Below are 21,439 nucleotides of genomic sequence, written 5' to 3'. Positions count from 1 at the left end.
AAAAGGGAGATTATCCTGGGTGGGCGTGACTTATCAAATGAAAACTGTCAAAAAGAATAACTGGACTGGGCCCTTCTTGAAATGAGGGACTCTCCCTTCTACTGGCTTTGAAGAAGCAAGATGCCATGAGTTTTAGAGCTGCAAGGAAATTAATTTTGCCAACAACCAGGTGAGCCTGGAGGAGGACCCTGAGCCTCAGATGAGACCAGAGCCTCTACCAACAGCTTGACTACAGCCTTGTGAGACCCAGAGAAGATGACCCAGCTAAGCTGAGCCTGGACTCCTGACCCATGGAAACTAAGATAATGAATGTATGCTGTTTTAATCCACTAAGTTTAGCAATAGAAAAGTAATACAATTAGCTTTTCCTTAAGTCATCTTAGCAATTACTAGTTCTAAATCTTTTTTACTCCAGAGGACAAAAGTACCATATTAGTTTCCTATGGCTGGTGTAACAAATTACCATAAACTTGATAGCTTAAAATAACAAAAATTTATTCTCTCAACAAATTTATTCTGGAGGCCACAAACCCAAAATCAACATGTTGAGAGGGCCACGCTCCCTCCAGAAGCTCTAGAGGAGACTGTGTTCTTTGCCTCTTCCAGCTTCTAGTGGCTATCAGCATTCCCAGGTTGTGGCTGCATCACTAATCTCTGCCTCCATGCTCATGTTGCCTCCTCTTCTTCCTTGTATCTCTTGTAAAAACAACTGTCATTGGATTTAGGGCCCACCTAGATAACCCAGGATAATCTCTTCATTTCAAAATCCTTAAGAACATCTGCAAAGGCCCTTTTTAAACCAAATAAGGTAACATTCCCAGGTTCCAGGGATTAGGGTGTGAACATATCTTTTTGAGGGCTACCATTTAGCCTACTATAAGAACTCACAGGCAAAAAGAAATTTCATCTATATACTTACTCCTTTGCTGACTGGAGAACCCTCATAGGTTTCATATGGACCATACTCCTTGGACAAGTCACAGCTGGCTTCCAAGGCTCCATAATAAATGGTTTCAAAGATTTGCTTATTCAGCAACTGGGCCTCTGGACTCTCAAAAGGATACCTCATCAGAATAAAAGCATCTGCCAGACCTTGTACCCCAATTCCAATGGGGCGATGGCGTTTATTTGATAAGCAAGCCTTTGTGTCAACAATTTACAGAAGAAAGAGATAACATTACTGAACAGAAAAAGCAACATTCTATACCAAATGACACACACTCTCTATCTCAGTTTTCTCACACCATTCCAATGATAACCATTTAAATAATGACTGGCAGATCGTGAAACTCCCTCCACCTTGAATTTCAATAAATTATCAATAAGCAGAGAAATCTATTCATACCTCTGGGATAGGGTAATAGTTAATATCAATAATTTTATTCAAGTTTCGGACAATAACTTTGGTGACTTCAGCCAACTTCTCAAAGTCATATGTGTGTTCTGACGTGACAAACATATTCAGCGCCAGGGAAGCCAAGTTACAAACTGCAACCTGGAATGCAAAGAAAAAGATCAAGAATCAGAATTTTTATTTTTTCCCCCTATGACACCATGTAAGGCTCTAACATTCTCTGACATTAAAATTTTAAATTTTTATCTTTGACTTCTCCCTCTTCATCATTCGCCAGTTCATTTCCAAACCCCAGTACCTATTCACATATGTGAGTTGTAACATGCACAGTGAAATAGGTAAGATGGAGAGAACCCTGTGTTCCACAGCCTAGGGATCTAGTACCAGGCATATCACATTGTGCTGTAATTTTTTATGTATATCTGTCTCAGTCAGTAGATGTGCACTGTCTACTACAGTAGGCACTAGCCACATGTAGCTATTTAATTAAAATTAAATAAAATTTAAAATTCAGTTTCTCAGTTCACTAGTCATATTTCAAGTGCTCAATAGCCACCAGATACAGAACATGTCCATCATTGCAGAAAGCTCTTCCAAATTACACAAGTCTACCTCACCCTCATTGAGATTCTGACAAGCCCGTAACAACAGAGGATCCAAGTCTGTGAATTCTGAAAAAGCTCTTCGGGTGATTCTCCCACTACATACACTACACTAGGTAGTGAGATTTTTCAGGTAGGGATCATATCTTATTTATCCTTATATTTTTAGTACTGGCACCATATCAAGCATATAGTAAATGCTTAATAATGTTGAATGAATACACCTTCTTTTCCATTTTGATTATGACTATCCCAATCCAAACACTCAACTCCTCTCACCTAGACTCCCTCATGCCCTCAATTCTACACATGTTGCCAAAGTCGCCATTTGTAAAACATAGCTCAGATCACATATGTCTGATAAATGCTAGGGAGAAAAACAAGGCAGGAAAAGAAAACAGAGAGTCCTGGGGACAAGGATGGAAGGAGTGCCATTTTTAAACAGGGTTGTCAAGGAAGACCTCACTGAGAATGTGACAAATGAACAAAGAAATGAAGAGGTTAGAAAGCAAGCCAGGTGGCTATCTGGGAGGAAGAACATTTTAACATTCAAAGTAAACAGCAAAAATCCTGATGGGAGCATGCTTGATATGTGTGAGGAACAGTAAAGAAATTAGTAGGGCTGGAGCACAGTGAGCAAGGGGGAAAGTAACAGCAGATGAGGTGGGGATATCCAGTTGTGTAGGACCTTATAGGGCACTGTCAAAATTCTGGATGGAAATGAAGTACTGATACATGCTACAACATGGATAAACCTTGAAAATGTGCTAAGTGAAAGAAGCCTGACACAAAAAGCCACATGCTATATGATTCCATTTTTATGGAATGCCCACAATAGGTAAATCCAGAGACAGAAAATAGATTAGTGGTTGCCAGGGACTGGGTGAAAAGGAGAACAGGGAGTGACTACTAATGGGTATAAGGTTTCTTTCTGGGGTGATAAAAATGTTCTAGAATTAGTATTGGTGATGGTTGCACAGCCTTGTGGATATACTAAAAAACACTGAATTGTACACTTTAGAAGGGTGAATTTTATGGTATGTGAATTATATTTCACTTTCAATGAAAAAAAGGAAAGAACAAACTCTGGGTGGGTTGGAAAGTCAAAGAGGAGTGTTGTGCAGAGGAATGATATGATTTGATTTTTGTTTTAAAAAGGATCACTGTAGTCTGCGTAATATAATCTCTATTGTATAATAGTTACTTAAGGTTACGTCAGTTTCCTCCAATTAAATTGTTAGTTTCCAGAGGGCAGGGGCTGAGCCATATTCAGTTAATTTATATTCCCAGAGCACTTAGTACAGTATCTTTCACATAGCTGGTGCTCAATAAAATTTTGTTGAATTAAACTGCAACCTTAGCTGTACATTTAACTCACTTACCATTTTCTTTCCGACTTTTCATTTGTCATGTTTTCTTAGGTCCTAGAATTTGGTATCTGCTCCTTCCTCCTCATTTCCATAGTTTATATCCAATATCAAAGCAGCCTGTCATCCAGCTACTGCAGTAATCTTCTTAAGCTAATCTCCAAAATCTTCTCATACCAAGACACTTGATAATCTTCATCCTAGCATTTTGATGCTATTTTCCTTTCAGAAACCTATAAGAGTTTCCTACCTCTGTGACAGGCCAGCTTTCACGTACTATCTTCCTTCCCCCAGCCATAGCCATCACTCAGTATACCAAACTGTAATGTATTTGCTCCATCAAAACAAACTTACTTGACACTCAATGCACAAAACCTATGCCTATCTCTGATCTGTCATACAGGCCATTCTTCCCAAATGGAAAGCTTTCCCGTAAACTTTTTTTTTTTAAAAAAAAAAAACAAGTCTAGGGGCCGGCCCCGTGGCTTAGCGGTTAAGTGCACGCGCTCCGCTACTGGCGGCCCGGGTTCGGATCCCGGGCGCGCACCGATGCAATGCTTCTCCGGCCATGCTGAGGCCGCGTCCCACATACAGCAACTAGAAGGATGTGCAGCTATAACCTACGACTATCTACTGGGGCTTTGGGGGAAAAATAAATAAACAAATAAAAAAAATATTAAAAAAAAAAAAAAAAAACAAGTCTATGTCTCATTTCTAGCCTTGCCTCTTCTGTGAACTGCTTTAAAGATTTGAGATTAGAATTTTGCCTCACCATTCACTGAAAGGACTCCCTACCTGCTTACATATTTTAAACTGAATGAGCATCCAAACACATTTTAGTGTTTGCCCTAAACCACCATTATTGTATATTGCTATTTTTCTCACATAAAGATTAATTACAACAATGTGTAAGAAAAAGTTGACAGTCTTTTCTAAATGGCTTAGAATAAAAGATATTTAAAGGCACAGATCACACCTCTCCCTTCCTTTGTAATTTGTCTATTCTAGTGCCCTTCTGCTTACAACAAGCTAAGAAAACTCCCTTCACCCACCTCAAGTGAAATCAAGTGAGGGATTCACAAACAATAACTTCCTGAGATTCTTCTCTTAGTACTCTAGGCAGAGGTTTTTCTACCTACCTCATCTTTGCTGGTATATTCTACTATTTCTGTGCACAGGTTGCTGCATTTGATCGTTCCCAGGTTCTGCTGGTTGCTCTTCCGATTACAGGAATCTTTGTAGAGCATGTACGGAGTGCCTGTCTCTGTCTGAGACTCAATGATGGCATACCAAAGCTGCTGAGCTTTTACAACTTTGCGGACACGACCCTGTTTCTCATAACTGAAAGGCAAAGCTAATATTATTTCAATATTCCCTAAGGAAGTCTTTATTGCAGACAACTATAAGACACTAAAATATAAAATTATAAAAACTCTTAAATTTTTTATTTAGTATTGCTAAGAGAAAAAAATAAGGAATATGATATTCATTTCACTCTGGCTAAAGCCACAGAGGAAAATCAGGCAGCTTTAGATCCCTTCAGATACACCCCAATCCCACTAAATCAACAATACCTTCCACAATAAAAAGGAACAAAACCTAAAGTAGTCAAATCGCACTATTGTGCTAAAAGTACCATCATGCTATTATTTAATGAACTATTAACATGTGTGTCCCAGTTGCTCTTGATTCCTGTGTGCAATACAAAGCTTAACTTATTTTATCAAATGTACTATATGACAAAGCAAAAAAATAACCCTGCTAACACTTTGCCTTAATTTTTAAAAGGACCAATTTAAAAACCCAAGCACTATTTACATGTCCCAAAGTTTTAAGAAAGAAAAAGACAAAAACCAAAATTTTGGTGAAGATTCAGGAAGAAAACCTGACCAAGATAAAATTATTAATCACATTCTCTTCTAGATGCTTCTGAAGATTCCTAGAAACTGGCTAATGACTAATGTAGTTTTAAAATTTGGATTCCCCCAAATACGAGAAACACATGGTTAAAACATTACTACTTTCGTATTTTTCCCATACCTTTCATATAGCTTCTCAAATTCCTCTCCCCAAACCTCATCCAGACCGGGACACTCATTTGGACACATCAAAGACCAGTCCTACAAAGGGAAGAACAGTATCATCCATTAGAAACTTGAAATAACCAACCATATAGTCCATTAGAAACACTGCAAGGGATAGGGTGGATTCCATAGACTGTCTCAGAAATTTGCTGTAGAAATAATCATTTTAGGCTAAGGCCAAAACATCTAGTTCTGCCTGTTTGTACATGACCTTTTAAGCATTTAGGTCAGATAGCATCTACCTTAGAGAATAAAAATCCAAGAAGGCAGGAATGGCATCTCTTAACTTGCTCAGAATGTCTTCCATAGCATAACATACAGATGGACTCTTCCTAAGCATGATTTAAGATGATTGATGAGAAAGCTTATATGAATCGAGTCATTATTACTAAGAGGTACCTATCTCTCACCTGATTAGACTCCACTCGTTTCATGAAGAGATCCGGAATCCAAAGGGCAAAGAAAAGGTCCCTGGCACGCTGCTCTTCCTTTCCTGTGTTCTTCTTTAAATCAAGGAACTCAAAGATGTCCAAATGCCAAGGCTCCAGGTAAATAGCAAATGCCCCAGGTCGCTAATGATAAATAAAACATCACTCTTTTCAGAATAAGAGTGAAACAAAGAAACTTCATATTTTCCAAAGCACTTTTATAATATCTCCTTGGATTTTACTACAACTGATGGATTAAATGAGATAATACAAATAAAAGTACTATAAAAATATAAAGTTAGTAATATTTTACTTACAATTCTAGGAGTAAAAAAGAAGATTTGATATAAAAAAATCTGGAACAAAAAAGAGTAAATAACTTGTCCAAAGTGACACAGTGAACTAGAGATGGAGCTTCCTCTTCAGTTGTCATCCAGCTCACTTGTATGACAGGTATGTAAAGCCCAAAGAAAATCACTTTACCTGGGACAATAATAAGCTGTGCTCTTATTAAAGGTCAAAAAGGTGATATGTCTTATCAAGTCACCACAGATTTTTTTTTAAAGTACATCAGAGGAAATTTATAAACTAAGAGGTGATTAGTATGCCTACATATCCGTAAGGCGCAGGCTCAAGTTGCAAACTATCGTGCTGATAACACTGGATAAATGACCCAATCTCCCAATTTTACTTTTCCCTCTATAAAATAGGCAGAGTTTTGTTTTTTTTAAAGAAAAACCTAGAAGACATATTACAACCCCTTTTCAAGGTAGGTATTAATACAAGTCATAACTTTAGAAATTCTTTGCAAATAAACTGTTATGTAAAAAAGCTAACTAAATCACTGGCTGCCTGGAGCCAGGGGTAAAGTATGTATAGGTGGGAGTGATGGGGGTGATTAATACAAAGGTGCAGGAGGAAACATTTTGGGGTAATGGAAATATTCTATGTCTTGAGTGGTATGGTGATTACACAAGTGTATACACCTGGCAAAATCCATCAGCCTATACACTTCAAGTGTGTACACTTTAAAGTAAGTAAATTATACTCATTAAACTGATTTTAAAAGTGAAAAAAAAGCAAAGTTGTTAGAAACATACACGATGAACCATCTAATTATAAGCACACATGGCTAAACATTTTTAGTTCTGATTTCCAGTACTTTCAAGTAACAGAGCATACCTTGTTTCCACCTTGATCCACATATCGAGCTGTGTTGTTATATACTCTCAGCATCGGTACAAGGCCATTGGAATTGCCATTAGTCTGAAAGAAAGACCGAGAATAAAGGCATCTGGAGGAGAAAGAGGAGGCTCAGCAAGGGAAAAAACAAAATGGCTCAACAGTGAACAAAATACTCTCTCCCAGTCTATAAAGTTTTTATCTGCTCTCCATCTCTATCTCTGCTTTGAAAACACAATAGCCAACATAAAATAAACAAAACGTTGTTGAATAAATTACAAATTATGTACAAAGTTATCTCACGGCATCTGTGATTTATAATGAGATATAACAATTACAAGTCAAAAGAATCCCAAATCAGGATAGCTACATTTAAACTCCACACCTTCTAAAAGTCATTATATAAAGATGTACTTTGAGGGGCCGGCCCGGTGGCGCAAGTGGTTAATTGTGCACACTCCGCTGCAGCGGCCCGGGGTTTGCCGGTTCTGATCCCGGGCGCGCACCGACGCACTGCTTGGCAAGCCATGCTGTGGCGGTGTCCCACATAAAGTGGAGGAAGATGGGCACGGATGTTAGCCCAGGGCCTGTCTTCCTCAGCAAAAAAAGAGGAGGATTGGCAGATGTTAGCACAGGGCTGATCTTCCTCACAAAAAAAATAAGTAAATAAAAATAAAGTTCTACCCCGAAACCTCCCAATTATTAAAAAAAAAAAAAAAAAAGATGTACTTTGGGTAGAGTAAAAAGACTAGTACAATGTCTTATTCTTAAAAGAATTCAAGGTAACTTACAATAAGAATTATATGCAGTGGATAAATCAAGACAATAAATAAGGTAAACGGAGATTCTCAGCAATAAATGGATTCTAAAATGAAGATAAGAAAATATAGAGACTCCTAAGACTAGAAGATACCTTACCAAATTTTAAAAATAATCCTTCTAACCTCAAGGCAAGCCTTTGAACAGTCTAGAAAGATAAGCGAGTAACGGCTCACACTACTATTGTGTGAAAGTGGTATATATCACAGCACCTCTAAAACATCTTATAAAGGACTAGTTTCCTTCTGGACTCTCTAACTTTATTCTATAGAGCTAGATATTTTCTTCACATCACAGATGAGGAAACAAACTCAGAGATGTAAAACAACTTGCGCTAGGCCACACTACTAGTAAGTAGTGTACATAGGATTGATTGATTGATTTTTTTTTTTTTAAAGATTTCACCCATTCATTTATTTTCCCCCAAAGCCCCAGCAGATAGTCGCATGTCATAGCTGCACATCCCTCCAGTTGCTGCACGTGGGACACGGCCTCAGCATGGCCGGAAAAGCGGTGCGTCGGTGCGCGCCCGGGATCCGAACCCGGGCCGCCAGCAGCAGAGCGCGCGCACCCAACCGCCAAGCCACAGGGCCGGCCCTGGACATAGGATTTAAACCTTACCCAAAATCACTATCTTGACTCCCAATGAATAATGAACTAGCAAGGCTGGAATTTACATCATAAAGTACCAATGTTTAAAGGTTGAATCCTGGCTCTAGCACACATTAAATGACTGATCTCTGGAAGTAATTTAACTTTCTAAGCCTCAGTTTCCTCTCTTGTAAAATGAAGACAATAGTGCCTACTACACTCACAAAGTTACTGTAACCAGTAAACACACCACTCCTGTCTGTAATTACATCTATCTCATAAGGTTGTAGTAAAGATTAAATGAGTAACTCCATGTAAAACTTTTATAACAGATTTAGCACATAGCAAGCAATCAATAAATTATGGCTGCTATTATTATTGCTAAAATAAATCAGAATTCCAAAATTTGAACTAAAAAGGATCCTAACGATCATCTAATCTAAAGATCATCTAATCTAAACCTCTAATAAGACAGACGAAAATGAAGCCAGAAGTAGTGAAATGACTCACTCCAAGTCACATAGCCAGCTAGTTATTAAAAGACCCAGGTCTCCCAAGCCCCAGCATATGCCCTCTCAACCATATGGCTGAGAGGGTGCTTATGGACTTGAATTCTTCTAGCCTACACATTTTTAGTCATACAACAGAAGCTTACCCCAGCAATGTAGCTGCCAGTAGCTCGAATACAACTCACAGCAACACCAATTCCTCCAGCAGACTTGGAAATCAATGCACACTGCTTTAGTGTGTCATAAATGCCTTCAATGCTATCATCTTTCATACTCAGAAGGAAACAGCTATGGGGGGAAAATGTCACAACTCAGCAAGGAAATGAAGCAAAGCAGAGTCACAAAAATGACTATACAATCCAAAGACAGTAAGTTAGGCCAATAAAAATTTGAAGTTTACAAAATTCCTAGTTGTTTTTAGAAGAAAAAAACCTTTTATTGGATATGACACAATAAGACATATTAACATATCAAAGTTTTAAAACCACCTTGCTGCCTACCCTAGATATTAAGCCTAGAAAGAAGTCTCAGAGATAAGTCTAAAATATTAGCTTACTAGTTCACTAAACTGCAAATGTGCCATTATCACATTTTCTCATGCAAATTCCTACACATACCTAACAGTCTTTCAACTTATTAGTAAGCCAAGAAAAATTAAACACTTACACAAAAAGAAATATCTATCCAATGGTCAACCAATTCTCCGATACATCCACCAAAATTTAGCTCCCTTACCATTATTTGTAACCCCTTCTACCTGTGCTTTGGATCTCATCCTGCTCCCCTACCTCAGGAACCTTACTCTATCAATGATCCCTTCACTATCTTGAATATTCAACCACTCAAGTGGATTCTATCCGTTGACTTTTTCTATTAAATATTTAAACATTCAGAAAGATAGAGAATAATATAACGTATACTTTGTTCTTACCACCGACCTCAAGAAACTAGACACTACAAATAAAGCCTAATTACAATCTCGTGCCATTTCCATGCATTTCTACTTTATTTTAGCATTTATATATATCCTACATTTTTAAAATTTCTGGTCGCATATTTATCCTTCTGCAACTTGCTTTTAACTGAACATTGTGTTAGAGATTCATTCCTATTGATACATGTATCTCTGCTTTGTTTACTTTCACTGCTGTAAGGTGTTCCATTGTATGAATATAACAATATATTTGTCCACTTGCCAGTCAATGGACATTTGGATTATTTCCAATTTGTTTGCTATTCTGAACAATGCTGCTGTGGAAATTCTTGAACCTATCTCTTTGTGTTTATGTCCAAGGATTTCCGTAGGGCATAAACCTAGGAGGGGAATTGCTGGGTCAAAACATATACGTATGTTCCACTCTACTAAAGATTCTCCAAAGTGGATGGATTAGTATATTCCATCTAGCAATATAAGAGAGTTCCCTGTGTTCCATGTTCTTACCAACACTTGGCATTATCAGCCTTTTAATTGTTATCAATCTGATGGGCATGAAATATCTCATTATGATGTTAACTTTCATTTTCCTAATTACTAGCAAAGTTTATCATCATCTCACACATTTATTGGCCAATCAGGTTTCTTCTATGAATTATTTGTTTACATCCTTTGTCCACGTTTCTATTTGGTTTTGTCTTTTTTTAAATAATCCCTCAGTAGTTAACATATATTGTAAATATCTTCTCCCAGTCTAAAACTTGTTTTTTCACTGTTTTGGTTCATATAAGTTTTTTTGCTTTTTTTTTTTTTGTGAGTAAGATTAGCCCTGAGCCAATATCCGTTGCCAATCCTCCTCCCCTTGCCAAGTAAGATTGGCCCTGGGCTAACATCCATGCCCATCCTTCTCTATTTCACATGGGACGCCGTCACAGCATAGTTTAGCAAGCGGTGCATCAGCCTGAGCCTGGGATCCGACCAGGCTCAGACCCCGGGCCACTGAAGCGGAGCACGTGAATCCAACCCTTATGCCACTGGGCCGGCTCCTGGTTCACAGAAATTTTTAATTTTAATGTAGTCAATTTTCCCTTTACATTGTTTTATTACATCTATTTTAAGAAATCCTTCACCACTCTGCAGTCATATATATTCTCCTACCAAGATATAGGTTGAAGTATTAAGAGTCATGAATGTCTACAACTCATTTTCAAATAACTCAGCAGAGAAAAAAAATTTTTTAATTTTAAAGATAAAAATAAAAAAATATATATATGGCAAAATATTAGTAATTTTTTGATCTAGGCAAAGATGGGTGTATGGGTGTTCATTGTCCTTTTCTTTAAATATAGTAAAAATTTGAGGAGTAATAAAATAGTAAAATAGTAAAAATTTCTCTATAAAAATATAGAGAAAATAGATATACACTCTTCTAAATGACTTTACTTTCACATTTAGATTTTTTTTTCTTGAATTTATTTCTGTATATGGCACAAAGGGAAATTTAATTATATTTTTCCCCATGGGAGAACCAATTTCCCTAGCATCTTTTCCCCAACGAAATGCAATAACACTTCAGCTATTTGTCTAGTTCCCATATAAGCCTGAATATATTTCTGGGCTTTCTTTTATACTTCAGTGGCTTATTTGTCTATCCCAGTAAATACCACACTGTCTTGATTACCATAGCTCTATAGTAGTCTTAAAATCTGGTAGGCCTTTTTCTTCAAAACTGTCTTCTATTTATATTAGTTCCCTGTGGCTGCCCTAACAAATTACTACTAACTTGATGGCTTAAAACAGAAATTTATTGGGCTGGCCCCGTGGCTTAGCGGTTAAGTGCGTGTGCTCCGCTACTGGCAGCCTGGGTTCAGATCCCGGGCGCGCACCGAGGCACCGCTTGTCCGGCCATGCTGAGGCCGTGTCCCACATAAAGCAACTAGAAGGATGTGCAACTATGACATACAACTATCTACTGGGGCTTTGGGGAAAAAAAAAAGGAAGAGGATTGGCAATAGATGTTAGCTCAGAGCCGGTCTTCCTCAGCAAAAAGAGGAGGATTAGCATGGATGTTAGCTCAGGGCTGATCCTCCTCACAAAAAAAAAAAAAAAAAAGAAAGAAATTTATTCTCTCACACTTCTGGAGGCCAGAAGTTCATGTTAGTTTCACTGGGTCAAAAGCAAGAATGCTCCCTCCAAAGGTTCTAGAGAAGACTATATTCCTTGCCTTTTCCAGCTTCTGGTGCCTCCTTTGCTTATAGCCACATCACTCCAATTTCTGCCTCTATCTTCACATTGCCTTCTTCTCTTTCTTATGTAGCATATCTCCCTCAGCCTTTCTCTTATAAGGATACTTTTGATTGGATATAGGGCCTACCTGGATAATTCAAGGCTAATCTCCCTATGTCAAAATTCTTCTTAATCACACTTGCAAAGACCATTTTTCCTTATAAGGTAACATTTATAGGTTCTAGGGATTAGGACCTGATATCTTTGAGCAGCCTACTAGATTATTCTTAGCCTTTTGCTAAGAATATAAGTTTGAGAATCAGCATGTTGAAATTGTGACTAAATCTATAGATTAACTGGGGAAAAAGTGACATCTTTACAATATTAAATCCATTTATGAATATAAAATCACTCTCCATTTATTTAGTTTTTAATGTCCTTCAATTATGTTTTTAGAATTTTCTGCTTAAAAGCCTTACACATCTTTTATTAGATTTATTCCTGGGTACCTTCCAGTACTATAAATGATATATTTTAAAACTTAATCTTCTAACAGCTAAAGTACAGAAACTCAATTGATTAATTTATATTAAACCTATATCCAGCTATTTTGCTGAAATCTCTTTTTAATTCTAATAATTTGTAGATGCTCTTGAGTTTCCTATCTAAAAATCTCATCTGTGAATCATTACAGTCTTTTTCCCCCATTTCCAATCTTCTTTTTCTTATCTTATAATGAATGCTGGCTTAGGCCTCCACTACAATACTGAAAACAGAAGTGATAGATCTAAGTTTTTAGTGGATATCTTTTACCAGCTTAAGCAAGTTATTTTCTATCTCTATTTTGCTAAATTTTTTTATTATAAGAGAGTATTAAATGTTATAAAACATTAGTGCAATGAATTACATTAATATACTTTTTGATGTTAGCATACCCTTGAATTCCTGGGATAAATCAACTTGTAAGGGTGTATTTTTGTTTTTTTACATATTACCAGCCTCTGTTCCAGCATTCCCTTTCTCAGAAAATGGCATCACCATTAATCCTGTTACTCTACCCATAAACTCAGGAATCATCCTTGACCCATATCCAAAACATCACCAAATTCTGTCCATTTTACTTCCTAAACACTTCTTGAATCTGTCTACTTTTCTCAATCTCTACTTTCACCTCCCTAATCCAAACTACCATATGATCTCTTGTGCAGACTACCACAAGAGTCCCCTAATTAGTTGTTGGAATATACTTTTTTTTCAAACAACTTTATTGAGATACAATTCACATACCATACAATTCCCCATTTAAAGTGTACAATTAATAGCTTTTAGTATATTCACAGAGTTGTGCAACCACAATCAATTTTAGAAAATTTCATTATCAGCATCTGTTTCTCTCCAATTCGTTTACCACACTGCAGTAAGAGATCTTTCCAGAATGCAAATTTCATTTAATCAGAGCAGGAGTGATTAAATGTTTACTAAATTAATTTTTATGTGATGAACTGCCTAGTTTCTTCAGGTCAAGGTTTATTTCCCTACTCAAAACCATTACAGAACATTAAAAGCAACTATAGATGACACATACCTAGAAAGTTGTGGGCGGTTGGTACCAGCATTGAAGAGAGTGGGAGAGGCATGGGTAAACCACTTCTCAGAAAGAAGGTTGTATGTTTCAATAGCAGCATCAATATCTTCACTGTGAATCCCCACAGATACCCTCATCAACATATGCTGTGGTCTTTCTGCCACTAAAAACAAAAGAGAACTTTTCACATGATGAGACATGTCAGAAAAACTAGGCTAGACATGTACTTGAATCAAAAAAAGGAACAACAAAAGACAACTTAAAAAACGTTATACCAATAAGCAGGACAATTATTCATAAACTAAAGTTAAAAATGTTATTTAGAGTTTAAAAAGAAATATTAAGGCTAATAGCTCAAAGCTCTATATTCAATATAATGAATAGAAAATCAACACACAAACATATTCATTTCTCACCTTTCCCATTAATCTTCAACAAATAGGACCGCTCCAGAGTCTGGAAAAATCAAAGCAACCAAAAAACTTTCAAAGCACAGTTTTTAAAGACACAGTGACTATATCATTCACAATAAGGCAATCTATTTAAATCTTCTCAGTTTTCGTATAATTTTAAATGAAGAAAATAGCACATTTACCTTTACTAGCTTCAGTTTGGAACATTATCAACTGGCTGTTTTGGAAAAGACTGCATCAAAATTTCTGGAAAAAGCCAGCTCTATATTAACGTGTACAACAGTAATAGCAGAAGCTGTGGTATTCATCACCATCACCACAATGGTTAACACTTATACAGTGCACTGATCTAAGGAGTACACACGCTCATTTAATCCTCAACAGAATTTGCTGTTGAAATTTTATCATTATTATCCCTATTCTAAAAATGAGAAAACTGAAGCACAGAGATTAAATAACTTGCTAGTAAAAAACAGAGGGAAGATTTGAACCTAACATTCATGCTCTCAATCTCTACACAATACAGGTTATCAATACAAAAATACCTAGAAAAGCACTTGGTACATAGTAGGGATTCAATAAATAGCTGTTTCATAAACAGTAGAATAATATGGAATAATTCTAGCAAATAATCTGCATAACTCCTTAAGTAATCCAGAAGTAGTACTTGGAAAATTCAAAAATTGCAAACCGATAAGCTATCTTTCCTTAATTCAAACAACCACCACCACCCTAACGCCACTAATCCCAAAGTCTATCCTAACTCCCAACAACTTATTGCCTTTATAACTGCATCACTAAAACATAGACAAAAATCTGTATTTCCTAATTTAAGGAGGAATTCCCACTTACTTGAAATCTTATTATTTACCTTAAAGCCAAAGTAATTGTAAGAGAAATCTCGGTCATAGATAATGGCAGAATTCAGGCGCTGATGGAGGTGAAAAAGAACCCATAATTAAGATAATTAGACTTATTTTCACAAAATCTGGTATCTTTCAATCCTGATTCCAGAACTAAAATTGACATAGGATACAAAAGAGATAACACTAAGTATTATTATTGTAGAATAGAAATCCATAACTAATGTTAAGAAAAAAAATATATATATATATAAATTGAGTATTCTAATTAGGTTTAAAAACATGTATATTAAAAGACTAGAAAAGAATACATAAATATAAGTTGTATAAAAGTAAAAATATAAATTTCCCTATTACGTTTATAGTACATCTCTAATTAGAGAGAAAGAACATGAGCATAAAAGGGACTGTACTATTATCCTTAAACATGTTTTTAGACTACCTGTTAATCCAAAAGTATTAGTACCACATATTTACTAACATGTATTTTTATTTTAAAAATTAGCCCATTTTAAACTGCACATAACAATATATATGATAAACAATGACAGAAGGTAGGATTACATTAATTTTATAGCTCTTCAAAATCCACGGTCCTTTCACAGGTTTTAAACAAACTGTTATTTGGACAGTAAGATTTTACAGCAGAACTGGTCATTGTTATAGAGTTTTTGTAGGCTATAAAGAAATTTACAGGAAAACAAAAGCAATTAGGCACAAATAATCATTTTGGATGGAGAAAAATGGAGCCAGTTTTTCAAAATACTAACAGTGTTTCTGCATAATGACCCACATCAAAGGACTAGAAAAATCTATATGAAACTCTTCTCTTTGTCTTAAATTTTTAAGGGCATCTTTGTTGCCAAAGGCAAGTAGGGGCCTAGCATGAAAAACAAAGAACTGAAATTCCTGATTATCAATATTTATTTTTTAGATACAGGTTTTTGCTACTATTGCTTTATTTTTGTTTTTAACCTGTCTTCAAGATCATACATATGAACAACACGCAAACTTGGTTTTCTCAGTTTCTTGAACATCAGATACATATTTAGAGAGACAGTCAACTAATCATTCTATTACCTAAAGTTAAAACTGGTTTCTAATCTTTCCAGATATCCATGGTAAATAAATCCTGTGTACAAAATGGCTAGCTAGACCCATACATCTTTTCCCTTCTGTCCTCTGGGATCTAGTTAAGAAAGGGGCTTGAACACAGATGGATAATTTTTAAGTTGCTGAGCAAGATCTCTCAAAATTTTACCTGAGCAACCTTTTTGGGAGTCAGTTTCACAATGTATACTAAAATTTTGAATGCATATACTCTTTGGCTCAGCAATTCCACTTAAGGGATTTATCTTACCAATATACTCATTTATGAGCAAATCACCTACTATACAAGGATATTCACTGCAGTGAAAAATGGAAATCAAATATTCATCACCAGAGTGATTCTTAAATATACGTACAATGACAATATATCTATAAAACGAAATGCTACGCAGCTGTTAGAATAGGGCAAATTCATAAACGCTGGTACAGAATCATCTCTAAGATATTTCTGTAAGTGTAAAAAGTATCAGCGAGAATAGTATGCACAGCACACTACCACTAAAAGGAAAAATATGTATACACACACACTCACACACGTTATAGAACAGCTCTGGAAAAATACATTTTAAAATGATAAAACGTTGTTTCTAGACGAAAACTAGGATTCAGAGAAGGAGAAAGAATTACTTTTTTACCTATATCTTTCGTAGTGTTTAAATTTTTTTAAATGTATTCGCTGCTTTAAAAAAAAAATCTATAAAACATTTTCACCAGAAAAGCATTACACATACATCTTTATTGGCCAAAACAATATCCAGTGTTGGCTTGGCCACCATGGGAGAGTGTCTGCCATTATGTGGATTTACGTAGTTGTAGAGATCTTCCATCACATCTAAAAAAACACAACAGAAAATAAAAATATCAAAATCACTTAACAGCTAATTCAATCGTCAGGTAATAGTTTAAAACAGTGGTTCTCAACCCTTTTTTTCATCCCAACCCACCTTAGTGCCTAGCAATACAAAGCGCTCAATAAACATATATATGTTGAATAAATACATAATAATGCCTCACTTAAGGAAATAATCTTCCAGAATCAGAGTGAGTGAGGCTCTTATAGTTTGAAAAAGATTCCCAGGTGATTCTGATACCCAACCCCACTGAAAATTACTGGTTGAAAATAAAGAAAAGTAGAAATTATAATCTCAATTTTTTTTTATCCTAACAGAACACAGAAACTCCACTTAAAATTCAGAATCTATCACCCCGAACATTTCACTTCTGTTTATGCACATTTAGTAAGCCCTCTCACTCTGCTCTTCTTCAAGACGTCATAGCAGTATTTGGCCCCTGCCTTCACCTGTAATACTTACACACACAACATATGCACACACACACAAAATGCTGGCATACTGATTGGAATAGACTTGAATCTATAGATCATTTCTGGGAGAACCGATATCTTTACAATAAATCTACTGGAGAGGGAGATACAATATTTGAGGCCCCACATAATAGATCTGGAATTGAGAGCCAAAATACTTCTAATCTCAGTCTACCAGCTGACTTCTTATATACCACTTTTTACATACCAAATAAATTATTTAACTTTCCTCTGCCCACATTCTCTGAGCTGTAAAATGGGAGTGATGAAATGAAGTGTTTGCTAATGGTGACAAAAGATTTTCTGTAATATTTTGTTTAAACCAGAACTTATCAATAAATATTATTCATTTTTCCAACCACACCACCACCACGAACTGTCTAAACATGGGTTTCAAAAAAAACAGAACAAAAAGGTGAAAAAAAGGATCCACTGACCCTCCCATACAGCAGGTCAGCAGCATGGAGAAATAGGAAGTTCTAGTTCTCCCTCTGCCATTAACTTGCACATTTTGCTTTTTTAAACAAGATGTAACTTTTTCTTCTGACATCCAAGGTTTCATTCTAGTATCCTTGTAAATTTTCTGAGAATACTAAATTCTTTGTAACTTCCTCCTCTAGACTCACCACTGAACACTTTCTTTGTTTCTTTGTGCAAATTAGACACAGCAATCCTTGCTGCCAGGATGGCATAATCAGGGTGCTTAGTAGTCAAGGTCGCAGCTGTTTCAGCAGCCAAAGTATCTAGTTCCACGGTAGTGACCCCACTGTATAAGCCTTGGATTACTTTCATGGTGATCTGAGCCTATAAAAACCAAACCAAGAATTACTTGAGCTTCCCCAAGAACCAATAGCTTCCTTAAGAGAGTAATGAAGAAAACAATCCAATTTGTATCAAAATAAAACAGACAATTTCCTTTTCTGAAAAATTATCTTTCAGAATGGTGGGCTGTGGGAAACTTAGTAATGAGAATTCATAAACCAACTGAGCTGCCAGAAAATGCATACTATATTTACAATGAAGGGTGTCACTAAAAATAATAAATAAATAAATTCAAAAACCTAAGTATAGCTTTTACAAAGATTAACAGTCTCACAGGGAAATAGCTAAAAACAGACCAATGATTCCATAAGTATTTCCCCATCTTTCATTCAAATTCTCCCTATGTGATCAGGGTTCGAGCTACATACTTACTCATTTTTCCCTAATTCTACCTAAGAACAAGTACAGGAAAGCAGATGAATCAAACTTAAATCATTCAAATTAAAGGAGATAAAGGTATAAATGAGAGTTGGGGCTGAGTCATCAAATAATGTAATGACTGCTCTTTCTTTGGCACTTCACCAATTAAAGTGTCTCAACTTTCATAATCTTCTCTGATTTTTCACAATCACCTTGTGAGATGGGTATTATTACTATCACCGATTTACATGAGGAACCCAAGGCTCAGGTTACTGGGACTTGCCTAAGGTTACTGTCTAAGTCTTCTGGCTCCACATCTCATTCAACCTCACCACATTTCACTGTTTTCAAGACAATATTCTAAGACGTTCCCCTTTTTAAAACACACAATGCATGCTATTATCATATATTTTTAAGAAAAACAAATTCTAAGTTGTATATATGCATGTGTGTATAATTACTAGTTGACAATCTATTCCAATTACATTATACCTAAGCCTAAGTTGCTCTTGATCACTTTCTTCATAGATCCAGCAGGTAAGTTATGTTCAGTAAAAGAGTACTGAAGTCTTTTAAATAGTTTGTGGTGCAACATGGCAAGTAATCAGAACTCAGGATAAAATAACATCTGTGTGCTAACTGTGCCAGACCTAATAGCATACAGACTTTTCCAACTGAATCTACCCTAGAAAGCTTGAGTGCTACGGCACCCTTGCACTTTGAAATGTGGTACTGCATGAGGCAATAGAATATCCAGGAGTCAAGAGACCTAGGTTCTTCTTCCTACACTCCTACTAACTTGTACAAGTCACTCCCCTTCTCTCTTTGGATCTTTCTTATCTATAAAACAAGGAAGATGAAAGAGGATCATCTCTCAGGTTTGTTCCAACTCTAACATTCTACTATTCTAATTACTGTCTAAAATTCCTAAAGGTGAAAGAGAATTTATGATAAGCATATTTTAACATTGTATAATCTCAAGCATCTATATATATGCCAAGCATTGTGGATATCACAAGAATAAGAAACAGCCCACCCTCAATTCTAGGGGAGGACAGAGACATATAATTAATTTCCATGTTATGGGGTTAATGCTTATGAGGCTAGCACAAGTGCTACAGCAGTACAGATAAAATACCCAAAAAAGGCTGGGGCAACATGGGTGTGTTTGGAAAACAGGTTCTTAGAGACTCCATTTTAGGAAGATCATTTTGGAAGCCATGTGGAAGATGCATTTGAAGAGGGCAAGATTAGAGGAAGACCAGGAAGGACACTTTAGAGACCACTATAGACAGCAGTCTAGATAAGGGATGATGAGGGTCTAGAGTAGAGGAGTTACAGAAGATAAGGAGAAAAGCAGAGCAACTTGTTTATGAATAGTTTGTCCTCCTTAATGTAAATGTTGTCCATGAAATCTACTTTTTATTACTTAAATGTATCCTTTCTCCATAGATAACAAAAAAGGAAATTTCAAACCAGTTTCTAGCCAAATGACCACAATTCCAAATTTACTATAGGCTTTTCCACTTATGAATAAAAACAATTTACTCAAGGAAGTCTCTAATATGAAATGCTAATGTCCAGTTTTTCTCTTTGCTCACTTTTATAGTTCTCTGAAAAGTCAGAACTCACAGCACAGAACCAAAATTTAGAAAAAAGTTTTAAGCAATGAATTCACATTTTATATCCAATGCCATAAGCAGAATACCAAACCAAAATATGTATCAAGTGAATGGAGGGCCAGAGATAAAAGACAAGTAAAAAGAATCACATGAAGCAAGGAACCCAAGATACAAATCATATTTACTTACAGGATCAACAAAGTCCATGTTGAGTCCATAACAAAGTTTCTGGATTCGAGATGTAATTTTGTCGAACATAACCCGCTCTTGGCGGCCATCTGAGACATCAAACCATACAATTCATGTTAGCACTTATTAAGATAGCAGTATCAAAGAATCAAATGTAATCGACATATGAACTTTTTAAATTGACCAACATGAAATGCTATTTCCCAGATAAAAGATTCAGACTCCCAACACATTCACCAAGAGATTATTTTTGTATCTTCAAAAAGTAGGGATTCTATACTGAAAGTCTTCCCTTTCCTTACACTGTAAGTCAGATGGACTCTTGCAATAATTTCCCAAATGACGTTACCCCACTTGTCCCACATGGCAGCCAAAATTATTCTTTAAAACTTAAGTCAAAATCATGACCATACACCCCTCAAAACTTCCAACAGTGGTTTATCATCTCCTTCAGAATCAAAGTCAAAATCATTACAATAGTCCACAGAATCCTACACAACCTGCCTTGTGTGCCTCCTTCCCTCCCAACTTTAACTTCTATTCTCCCAACTTCCTCACTTACTCTACCCTGGCCTCCTTGCTATCTACACCCCTTTTAGGTGTTTGCTCAATGTCATCTTCTCAATGAGGCTTTCCCCGATCCCCCTATTTCAAATTGTAATGCCCCAAACACAGCCTTGTTCTTCTCATCCCCCTCTTCCTTCTACGCATTATTTTTCTCCATAGCACTTACCATCATCTCACATACTATATATTTTGCTTACATATTTGTTTATTGTGTGACTCTCTCCACCCATCCACTAGAATATAACTTCTAAAAAGGAAAAGATTTTTGCATGTTTTATTTACCAATGTATTCCCCAGTGCCCAGACCAAGGACCAAGGCCTAGCACATAGTAGGTACTCAAATATTTATTGACTACTAAATGATTTATAAACCTGTCTTCATTCTAATACCTTCATGATAAATTTGGCTTACAAACTCTCCTAGGGTGATTAATGATTTTGAATTTACTTCACATCATGTAAAGAAGTAGTTCTATTTGTAATTTAAC

The 21,439-nt window shown here is 36.1% G+C and overlaps 1 protein-coding gene across 1 annotated transcript in view; it reads right to left on the bottom strand.

Moving 5' to 3' along the window:
- Positions 1 to 21,439, bottom strand: part of RRM1 (ribonucleotide reductase catalytic subunit M1) — a 33,725-nt gene that overhangs the window by 7,494 nt on the left and 4,792 nt on the right. Inside the window, exons 2-14 of the mRNA XM_058545748.1 lie at positions 20,385 to 20,473; positions 18,018 to 18,195; positions 16,799 to 16,899; positions 14,966 to 15,025; positions 14,098 to 14,137; positions 13,682 to 13,844; positions 9,083 to 9,224; positions 7,018 to 7,101; positions 5,818 to 5,979; positions 5,364 to 5,443; positions 4,463 to 4,664; positions 1,346 to 1,495; positions 920 to 1,141 (exon numbers count right to left, since the gene is read on the bottom strand). Of these exons, the coding sequence (XP_058401731.1) occupies positions 920 to 1,141; positions 1,346 to 1,495; positions 4,463 to 4,664; positions 5,364 to 5,443; positions 5,818 to 5,979; positions 7,018 to 7,101; positions 9,083 to 9,224; positions 13,682 to 13,844; positions 14,098 to 14,137; positions 14,966 to 15,025; positions 16,799 to 16,899; positions 18,018 to 18,195; positions 20,385 to 20,473 (1,673 nt within the window). The remainder of the gene's footprint in view (positions 1 to 919; positions 1,142 to 1,345; positions 1,496 to 4,462; positions 4,665 to 5,363; positions 5,444 to 5,817; positions 5,980 to 7,017; positions 7,102 to 9,082; positions 9,225 to 13,681; positions 13,845 to 14,097; positions 14,138 to 14,965; positions 15,026 to 16,798; positions 16,900 to 18,017; positions 18,196 to 20,384; positions 20,474 to 21,439) is intronic.

Source organism: Diceros bicornis, chromosome 7 (assembly GCF_020826845.1).
Source record: "Diceros bicornis minor isolate mBicDic1 chromosome 7, mDicBic1.mat.cur, whole genome shotgun sequence".
Lineage (NCBI taxonomy): Eukaryota > Metazoa > Chordata > Mammalia > Perissodactyla > Rhinocerotidae > Diceros > Diceros bicornis.
This window is presented reverse-complemented; position numbering and strand designations above follow the sequence as displayed.